This window comes from Macaca mulatta, chromosome 8 (genome assembly GCF_049350105.2).
Source record: "Macaca mulatta isolate MMU2019108-1 chromosome 8, T2T-MMU8v2.0, whole genome shotgun sequence".
NCBI classification, from domain to species: Eukaryota; Metazoa; Chordata; class Mammalia; order Primates; family Cercopithecidae; genus Macaca; species Macaca mulatta.
This window is the reverse complement of record NC_133413.1, coordinates 39,866,668-39,877,374: the sequence shown is the minus strand read 5'-3', so window position 1 is coordinate 39,877,374 and position 10,707 is coordinate 39,866,668. Positions and strand designations below refer to the sequence as shown.

The 10,707-nt window shown below is 49.5% G+C and overlaps 1 protein-coding gene across 1 annotated transcript; it reads left to right on the top strand.

Moving 5' to 3' along the window:
* The first annotated feature begins 4,347 nt into the window (after window positions 1–4,347).
* On the top strand, window positions 4,348–10,459 carry GOT1L1 (glutamic-oxaloacetic transaminase 1 like 1). The gene is made up of 9 exons (XM_015145165.3): window positions 4,348–4,557; window positions 6,201–6,382; window positions 7,340–7,451; window positions 7,708–7,817; window positions 8,039–8,131; window positions 8,227–8,377; window positions 9,188–9,353; window positions 9,840–9,982; window positions 10,255–10,459. The coding sequence occupies exons 1-9, from the start codon at window positions 4,443–4,445 to the stop codon at window positions 10,428–10,430; spliced, it is 1,248 nt and encodes a 415-aa protein (XP_015000651.2). The 5' UTR covers window positions 4,348–4,442; the 3' UTR covers window positions 10,431–10,459.
* Window positions 10,460–10,707: the final 248 nt, after the last annotated feature.

Here is a 10,707-nt window from a genome sequence, read left to right as displayed (position 1 = left end):
CAAAATTTTTTTTTTCAAAAAGGGGGCTGCCGAGAATTCTGTTGTGTGGATATCACTATTAATTTAACCATTCTTTCAGTAATTGAAATTTGGTTTATTTGCAGACAAAACTGACATGTAGATTTCCTTAAGTGTGTATCATTTCGCTCATGTGCCGCGTCCCATCCATCATCCAAAGCTTTTTTTTTTTTTTTTTTTTGAGACGGAGTCTCGCTCAGTCGCCCAGGCTGGAGTGCAGTGGCCGGATCTCAGCTCACTGCAAGCTCCGCCTCCCGGGTTTACGCCATTCTCATGCCTCAGCCTCCCGAGGAGCTGGGACTATAGGCGCCTGCCACCTCGCCCGGCTAGGTTTTTTTTGTATTTTTTAGTAGAGACGGGGTTTCACCTGGTTAGCCAGGATGGTCTCGATCTCCTGACCTCGTGATCCGCCCGTCTCGGCCTCCCAAAGTGCTGGGATTACAGGCTTGAGCCACCGCGCCCGGCCAAAGCTTTTTTCTTTTTTTTTTTGAGACGGAATTTCGCTCTTGTCGTCCAGGCTGGAGTGCAATGGCTCAATCTTGGCTCATTGCAACCTCTGTCTCCCTGATTCAAGCGGTTCTCCTGCCTTGGCCTCCTGAGTAGCTGGGATTACAGGCACAGGACATCATGCCCGGCTAATTTTTGTATTTTTAGTAGAGACGGGGCTTCACCACGTTGGCCAGACTAGTCTCAAACTCATGACCTCAGGTGATCTGCCCACCTCAGCCTCCCAAAGTTTTGGGATTACAGGCGTGAGCCACCGTGCCCAGCCCCATCCACTTTTGTTCTCACACCCATAGTCAGCCAGAGAACCAGCCTGAAGCATTCAGGACAGCAGAGCCAAGGGGACGCCAGAGAATGAAGCTGGGGCCCTGATGATAACTGAGTCCCTCTGGACTGAACTTCGACTGAAGTCAGATGTACCCTGGCCTGCCCAATTAGGTGCCAATACATTCTCTCTGTTGCTCAAGCTGGTTTGGACTAAGTCTTTTTTAAATTACCTGCAGCATAAAAGGTTCTCATTGGCACACAATAAAATCCTCACAGCTGAAATGTTTTTTGTTTGTTTGTTTGTTTTTTGAGACAGAGTCTTGCTCTGTCGCCTAGGCTGGAGTGCAGTGGCCGGATCTCAGCTCACTGCAAGCTCTGCCCCCGGGGTTTACGCCATTCTCCTGCCTCAGCCTCCTGAGTAGCTGGGACTACAGGCGCCCACCACCTCGCCCGGCTAGTTTTTTGTATTTTTTAGTAGAGACGGGGTTTCACTGTGTTAGCCAGGATGGTCTTGATCTCCTGACCTCGTGATCCACCCGTCTTGGCCTCCCAAAGTGCTAGGATTACAGGCTTGAGCCACTACGCCCAGCCAGCTGAAATGTTAAGTGAAGAAAGTATGATGAAAATGACACTTAAATGTTGATAGCAATTACCTTAAAATACAAGTGTCAAAGAACAGAAACCAGATGGAGGTGCACCCGGACTGAGGTAATGGATTGGTCGTAGGGAATTTGTGTGCTTCATTATAATTTTTTGATGCTTTTGAGTTTTCTACAATAATATGGACTACTTTCATAATCATTTGCCTCAAGACATGTTCCCTGGAAGCATAGCCTGAGACAGGGGTTCTGGGGCATGTGACTTAGGGAAGGAGTGCCCTTCAGGAAGAACCTGGAAGGGAGTGAGGGAAGCAGGATTGTGAAGGGGAAGGAACCAAGCAAGGATGTGGCCTCAGGTCAAGTCTAGGCTTCGCCTGGTTGGGGAATGGGCCCTGAAGTGTAGACTGAGCAACAGAGGTGAACCAAGACAAGGAAGTTGGCCATTTTTCTTTTTCTTTCTTTTTTTTTTTTTTTTTTTTGAGACTCTAGCTCTGTCACCCAGGCTAGAGTGCAGTGGTGCGATCTCAGCTCATTGCAACCTCCGCCTCCTGGGTTCAAGCGATTCTCCTGCCTCAGCCTCCTGAGTAGGTGGGACTACAGGAGCGTGCCACCATACCTGGCTAGCTTTTGTATTTTTTGTAGAGACAGGGTTTCACTATGTTGGCCAGACTGCCCTCGAACTCCTAATCTCAGGTGATCTGCCTGCCTTGGCCTTCCAAAGTGCTAGGATTACAGGCATGAGCCACCGCACCCGGCCATTTATTTTTATTTTTTGTTATTTATTTATTTATTTATTTTTTGAGGTGGAGTCTCGCTCTGTCACCCAGGCTGGAGTGCAGTAGAGAGATCTTGGCTCACGGCAACCTCTGCCTCCCATGTTCAAGCAGTTCTCCTGTCTCAGCCTCCCTCCCTACAGGCGCCCGCCACCATGCCTAGTTAATTTTTTGTGTGTGTTTTTGGTAGAGACAGGGTTTCACCCTGTTAGCCAGAATGGTCTCAATCTCCTGTCCTCGTGATCTGCCCGTCTCGGCCTTCCAAAGTGCTGGGATTACAGGCGTGAGCCACCATGCCCGGCCTTTTTTCTTTTTTAAAGACAGGATCTCACTCTGTCAACAAGGCTGGAGTGCAGGGCCATGATCATAGCTCACTGCAGTACCACCACGCCCAGCTAATTTTTAAACTTTCTGTGGAGATGAGGGGTGTCTCTATGTTGTTCAGACTGGTCTTGAACTCTTGGGCTCAAGTGGTCCTCCCGCCTCAGTCTCCCAAAGTGCTAGGATTGCAGGTGTGAGCTACCATGCCTGTGGCTGACCCTTTGTATGCCTAAATCAGGCAGTCATTGGCTACCCCTGGGGGTGAAACCTCCAGGTGGTCTCTAGGCTAGCTGACTCCTGCCAGCCAAGCGCAGTTCTCCAGAGAACGTAGGCATCTAAGCCTTGTCCACCAGCGAATCAGCAGCTGGGGCAGGACACATTGGTGGTGGTGAAGGCCTTCTGGGTGAGACATCAACAGTGTTTGCAACAATCATTTAAAGAGTTATTTAACATCAGGCTGGGCGTGGTGCCTCACATCTGTAATCCTAACACTTTGGGAGGGTGAGGCAGGCAGATCACTTGAGGTCAGGAGTTTGAGACCAGTCTGGCCAACGTGGTGAAACCCTGTCTCTACTAAAAATACACACACACAAAAGAGCCAGGCACAGTGACTCATGCCTGTAATCCCAGCACTTTGGGAGGCCGAGGCGGGCAGATCACCTGAGGTCGGGAGTTCAAGACCAGCCTGGCCAACATGGAGAAACCCCCTTCTCTCTACTAAAAATACAAAATTAGCTGGGCGTGGTGGCGCATGCCTGTAATCCCAGCTACTTGGGAGGCTGAGGCAGGAGAATCTCTTGAACCTGGGAGGCAGAGTTTGCAGTGAGCCGATATCACACTACTGCACTCCAGCCTGGGCAGCAAGAGTGAGATTCCGTCTCAAAAAAAAAGAGTCGTTAAACATCAAAAGGGAAAGCAAGCAAGCAGTATGCAGACTGACTCTACAGAAGCTGGCTCTTTTCTCCCCTTAGCCTCTGCTATCTATACTTACTAGTTGGCTATCATTGAAACTTAACAAATGGCCAGGTGTGGTGGCTCATGCCTGTAATCCCAACACTTTGGGCGGCCAAGGCAGGCGGATCACCTGAGGCAAGGAGCTCGAGACTAGCGACAAAGCGAGACTCCATCTCAAAAAAAAAAAAAAAAAAAAGAAAGAAAGAAAGAAAAGAAAAAGAAACTTAACAAATGTATATAGAAGTCTTGGCTCTAGATAACTGAAATGGGACTAGCTTAGTGAGCTGCCAATTACATTACTTCTAATAAGAGGATTCTTTATTAAAACAACTGTGGAAGAAAACAGTTCTTGCTTTCTATTCCTTTTTAAATCTGGGGCATTTTGCGAAATGGAAATTAACGCCTCAACTTGCATTGCTGTGTGATCTGGGGTTTTCACTTCTGCACGGGAAGCCCTGCCTGGCTTATTGGCTGCCTGCCTTGCCCTATGTCTTTTTTTTTTTTTAATTTGTATAAATGTGTGGAGTACAAGCGTAATTTTGTTAGATGCATACATCACATAGTGGTGAAGTGAGGGCTTTTAGGGTATCCATAACCCCGATAATGTACATCATATCTGTTAAGTAATCTCCCATTATCCTTGCCCTGTTGTTGAAGCAGTTGGCTTGTTATTTTGGATTGAGCCACTTGGTGCTAGAGAAGAGAAGGCATTGAGTGAGGGAAACGTGCTTGGGAATTCTGGAGATTGTTATCCTGCCCTGCCCACTCTCTCAGGGGGTTCTCCTCAAGTACCCTGGAATGTTCCCGTGGCCCCTGTGGATCGCCACCACAAAGATTATGAGGTTCTGTTGTCCTGGCAACCAGTTGTCCAGCGTCTCTGCATTGGAGTTGCTAAGGTTCCAGGAAGAGGCAGGACTGCCCGGTCCAGCCTTGGAGGAAGACTTCTGGGCAGAAACGGAACACAGGAGCAGAGACACATAGTCTTGGCCCCAGTTTCATCTCAGTTATGCCCACCCTTTCAGTGTTCATGGATGTGCCCCTCGCTCACAAGCTAGAGGGCAGCTTGTTAAAGACCTACAAACAAGATGATTGCCCGAACAAGATGTTCTTAGCCTATAGAGGTAGATGCCTAGCAGTTCTGAAGTATAAGACTTAAGTGATGGTAACTGGCTCTAGGAGGACAGTGTTCCCTGCTGCAGGGGGAGAGGTGCGGCCCCAGCTTCTGCGGGTGGAGAGATCTTTTCTTATTAACAGAATTACCCAGTGGGGAAAAGTGCAGATAAGGTCCCAGGTCATTCCATGCTCTCTGCCCTTCTCTGGGGGCTTCTAGGGATTTGGTGAGAGCTATGTCCTCTTCCACAACTCTATGCTTGGGTGCCTGCAAGGCCATCCCACACTTCTTCAGCCTCTTACCTCCTCTCTCTCTCTCTTTCTCTTCCTGTTCTTGAACCAAGAATGGTTCTCCAAGGCCGGGCGCGGTGGCTCAAGCCTGTAATCCCAGCACTTTGGGAGGCCGAGACGGGCGGATCACGAGGTCAGGAGATCGAGACCATCCTGGCTAACACGGTGAAACCCCGTCTCTACTAAAAAATACAAAAAACTAGCCGGGCAAGGTGGCGGGCGCCTGTAGTCCCAGCTACTCGGGAGGCTGAGGCAGGAGAATGGCATAAACCCAGGAGGCGGAGCTTGCAGTGAGCTGAGATCGGGCCACTGCACTCCAGCCTGGGCCACAAAGCGAGACTCCGTCTCAAAAAAAAAAAAAAAAAAAAAAAAAAAAGAATGGTTCTCCAGATTGAGCCTTCTGATATGCAACTGGGGATCCCCGCTGTGAAAGTCAGGGTTAGCTTTATTTAGCTTCATCTACCTATAACTCTCATTTTGCATATTATTATTATTATTATTTTTGTTTGTTTTTGGAGACGGGGCCTCAGTCTGTTGCTCAGGGAGAAGTGCAGTGGCAAGATAACAGCTCACTGCCACCCTTTGCCTCCTGGGCTCAAACCATCCTCCTGCCTCAGCCTCCTGAGTAGCTGGGACTACAGGCGCTGGCCACCATGTCTGGCTGTTTTGTATGTTTTTATAGAGACAGGGTTTCATCATGTTGCCCAGGCTGGTCTTGAACTCCTGAACTCAAGTGATTCACCCACCTGAGCCTCCCGAAGTGCTGGGATTATAGGCTTGAGCCACTGATCCCGGGCTTGTATAATTTTTAACTTTTAAAATGGCATAGGTGGGGCCGGGCGCGGTGGCTCAAGTCTGTAATCCCAGCACTTTGGGAGGCCGACACGGGCGGATCACGAGGTCAGGAGATCGAGACCATCCTGGCTAACACAGTAAAACCCCGTCTCTACTAAAAAAAAATACAAAAAAATAGCCGGGCGAGGTGGCGGGCGCCTGTAGTCTCAGCTACTCGGGAGGCTGAGGCAGGAGAATGGCGCAAACCCGGGAGGCGGAGCTTGCAGTGAGCTGAGATCCGGCCACTGCACTCCAGCCTGGGCGACAGAGCCAGACTCCGTCTCAAAAAAAAAAAAAAAAAATGGCATAGGTTTCATTTGTCTTTTTAAAAAAGACAAAAATGATACACGTTCACTAACAGCATATTGTTTTCATCAAGCAGAAAAGAAAAGGGAAAGTTGTGTTTTCACAGGCACCTTCCCACAGCCCCACGGAGTTCAGGACAGACTTTTCTGTGGGCTGTCTGCAGAGCTCAGCCCCGGGGGCCCAAACCAGGCATCTGGAGCTTCCTCTGTGGTTTTCCTCACAGTCTGCATGACAAATGAAGGCCATCCCTGGGTTTCTCTCGTGGTGCAGAAGACCCGACTACAGATTTCACAGGATCCCTCCCTGGATTATGAGTACTTGCCCACCATGGGCCTGAAATCATTCATCCAGGCCTCTCTAGAACTCCTCTTTGGAAAGCACAGCCAAGCCATTGTGGAGAACCGGGTGAGAAGGCGGGCCCTCCCCTGGCTCATCCTGACACAGAGAGTGGGGCTCTGGGTCTGCACAACCTTAAACCTGAAAGGGACCTTGGAGGGCACCCTGGTATTGATAAAGGAGATACCTGAGGCTCAGAGAGTCCACAGCTTTAGCCATAGAGTCAGGATCGGAATCCTAGTCCAGGTATTCCCTCCTCACACTGCTGGTTTGAAAGCTCTTTTGAGATACGAATGATCTGAATTGGAGGTGGTGTTAGTATTCCCGTTACTGTTTTATTTTTCAATGTATTATATATATATTTTGAGACAGAGTCTCACTCTGTCACCCAGGCTAGAGTGCAGTGGTGCCATCTCGGCTCACCGCAACCTCCACCTCCCAGGTTCAAGCAATTCTCGTGCTGCATCCTCCTGTGTAGCTGGAATCACAGGCGTGTGCCACCACGCCTGGCTAGTTTTTGTATTTTTTGTAGAGACAGGGTTTCACCATGTTGGCCAGACTGGTCTCAAACTCCTGGCCTCAGGGGATTCACCTACTTTGTCCTCCCAAAGTGCTGGGATTACAGGCATGAGCCACCGTGCCTGGCCTCCATTACTGTTTTAGAGTGTTATTTCTATTTCTTTTTATTTTTTAATGTTTATTTACTTATTATTCTTTTGAGATGGAGTCTCACTCTTTCACCCAGACTGGAGTGCAGTGGCCTGATCTCCACTCACTGCAACCTCCGCCTCCCAGGTTCAAGTGATTCTCCTGCCTCAGCCTCTTGAGTAGCTGGGATTACAGGTGCGTGCCACCACATCTGGCTAATTTTTGTATTTTTAGTAGAGACGGGGTTTCACCATGTTGGCCAGGCTGGTCTCAAACTCCTGACCTCAGGTGATCTGCCCACCTCGGCCTCCCAAAGTGCTGGAATTACAGGTGTGAGCCACCGTGCCAGGCCTATTTCTGTCTATTTCTTGATGGCAGGTAGCGGGTGTACATACTGTTGGTGACAGTGGTGCCTTCCAGCTTGGGGTCCAGTTTCTCAGAGCTTGGCATAAGGATGCTCGTATAGTTTACATCATCTCTTCTCAAAAAGGTTAGTCTTACCCAAGATGAGGGCGACAGCAAATCCCCATCCCCTGTTCCTAATACTCATCCCATTTGCCATCTTCACTGTTATCCCTCATTCTCTGTCATGAGCAAAATGGCGGACAAGCCAAGCTATTTATGTCCTTTTCCTGTTAATGTCCCACCTTCAGCCAGTGACTCTCAGCCTCACACTCCAGTACCTCTGCCTCCGTCTCTCTGTTTCCCATGTACCAGTTAGTGGGGGGGCGGCTGTGTTCCCACAGAACTGCATGGACTCGTCTTCCAGGACATGGGCTTTACAGTTTGTGAATACTCCATCTGGGACCCCAAGAAGCTATGCGTGGACCCCGACATACTCCTCAATGTGGTGGAGGTAGAGGGGCCCTGCTCAGAAACTCCTCCCCAGAGCTGACTTACAGCCTAATGTTCCTCTCCTCCCCACACCTCTTAAGTCATCCAAGACCTTTTCCAGGTTTGAATTTGGAAAAGGCCCTTCAATGGTAAATAACATGGAGGAGGGCTTCACCCCCCAATGCCCTGGGGCCGCCACTCCTGGGTAAAGGTGAAGCCTGATGAGACTGTCTATACTTGCAGCAGATCCCACATGGCTGTGTCCTTGTGATTGGGAACATTATCGACTGCAAGTTGACACCAAGTGGGTGGGCAAAGTTGGTGTCCATGATAAAGGTAAACCCAATCTCCCGCCCAGCCTTCCTGTCTTCGACTATCTGCTCTCTCCTCCATCCGTCTCATTCTTTTTTTGTTCTCCCTTTCTCCTACAGAGCAAGCAGATATTCCCATTTTTTGATATTCCCTGTCAAGGTTTATACACCGGTGACTTGGAAGAAGATACTAGAATCTTACAATACTTTGTGTCTCAGGGCTTTGAGTTCTTCTGCAGCCAGTCTCTGTCCAAGAATTTTGGCATTTATGGTATGGTACAGGCAGAAGAAGGGAGGGTCTATTGCTGAAGTGGGGCCGTGCTCACAGCAGTGATGTTTTTGATATCTCCTCCTTAGGAGGGAGCCAAGGACTCCAGGGAGAGCACTATAGAGGCAGAAGTGGAGAGCACTGAGCTAGAATTTTGTTCTGTTACTCAATCTAGCCACCCAACCCAACTTGACTTAGATCATTTCACCCCCTCAGGCCTCTGTTTCCTCAACTATAAGATGAGAGGGTGGGGCTGGCATAGTGGGTGACACTTGTAATCCCACTTGACACTTCCCAGTCCCTCCTTTGGGAGGTCGAGGTTAGGTGATCACTTGAAGCCAGGAATTCAAGACCAGCCTGGGCAACACACCGAGACCCTGTCTCTACAAACAATTAAAGAAATCAGTTGGGCATAGTGGTACACACTGGTAGTCCTAGCTACCCGGGGGGCTGAGGCAGGAGGACTGCTTAAGCCCAGGAGGTTGAAGTTGCAGTGAGCTATGATTTCACTATTGCCCTCTAGCCTGGGTGACAGAGAGATAGTCCCTTAAAAGAAAAAAAGGAAAGGAAAAAACAGAAGAGTAGAACTTAGTGATTTTTCAGTTTCCTTCCTCCTTTAAGACTCTGACTTATGGGTACTTTTGCTGGAAGGAGAGCCTCTGGCAACTTCCCGGAGCCTGAATACCACCCTGGCTGGGCTGCGATGAGGGTGGCTCAACCCTTTTTTCTGCGAGGTTGGAGGTTGAGATCTAGGTGAAGGCCTTAGGAGTGGAGGAAGGGGCTGAGGCTGAGGCTGTCTTCCCAACACTGCAGATGAAGGAGTGGGGATCCTAGTGGTGGTGGCAGTCAACAACCAGCAGCTGCTGGGTGTCCTCTCCCAGCTGAAGGGATTAGCCGAGGCCCTGTGGCTAAATCCTCCCAACACGGGTGCACGCATCATCACCTCCATCCTCTGCAACCCTGCTCTGCTGGCAGAATGGTAAGGGTGAGGGCTAGAGCAGGAAGGAATAGGAGGGGCCCTGGGTGCCTGCAGACCTGCTGATCCACAGGATTCAGCAGGGTGCTTCTCTCCTGCCCATGTGACCTTTTTACTCCATTCATTCGTCAACATTTACTGAGGACCTGATGTATACCAATGGCGGTGCCTATACCAAGGGTTGCCTTAGGGGACAGAGTAATAGGACATTTGTTTTGCACCCAGGCCAATGTTATCTGAACTCTTCCAGGTTGCTCGGGGAGATTAGACAGCATCAGGGGCTTGCAACTCTGGCAAAATCTGCCTGGGAGCCTCCTTGGCTTGCTTAAATTAATAAGGGATCAAATCTCCCTCCCACTCATAACCATCCCAGAGCCTCAGGCACTCTGTTGGGGACCTTTGAAGGTAAAAAGAGTGGACTGGCAATGAGGGAGGTTTGAGGGCAAGGGGGTCCTCACGCCCTCCTTTCTCATTGTCCTTCCTTGGTAGGAAGCAGAGTCTAAAAGAAGTTGTAGAGAACATCATGTTAACCAAGGAAAAAGTGAAGGAGAAACTCCGGCTCCTGGGAACCCCTGGGTCTTGGGGTCACATCACTGAGCAGAGTGGGACCCATGGCTATCTTGGACTCAACTGTAAGGGTCTGGGGGCGGGTGTCCCCCTTTCTGACCTTTGGCCTGTATTTGAGCATTAAACTTCACTGACTAGGTGACCAGTTCCTAGCTTCACTCTAGATTTTCATTCTGTCCTCTGGAAAACGGGCTGCTTTAAAGACACCTCTGGACCCCCAGAAGTACCGACACTCCCTGTCCTTCATAAACCAGCCTGGGTGCCTGGTGCAGTGGCTCATGCCTGTAATCTCAACACTTTGGGAGTCTCAGGATCTGAGACCTTGTTGTGATTTTAGCCCAGCAGGTGGAATACCTGGTCAGGAAGAAGCACATCTACATCCCCAAGAACAGTCAGATTAACTTCAGCTGCATCAATGCCAACAACATAAATTACATCACTGAGGGCATCAATGAGGCTGTCCTCCTCTCAGAGGGCTCAGAGATATGTCTTCCAAAGGAAAAAAAACCCTGATTGGAATAAAACTTTAGTCTTTGCAAAAATCTTGTGCTGATTATTCATTGCTACAATTAATTTATTTACAAAGCACTTTCGGCCGGGCGCGGTGGCTCAAGCCTGTAATCCCAGCACTTTGGGAGGCCGAGGCGGGTGGATCACGAGGTCAGGAGATCGAGACTATCCTGGCTAACATGGTGAAACCCCGTCTCTACTAAAAATACAAAAAACTAGCCGGGCGTGGTGGCGGGCGCCTGTAGTCTCAGCTACTTGGGAGGCTGAGGCGGGAGAATGG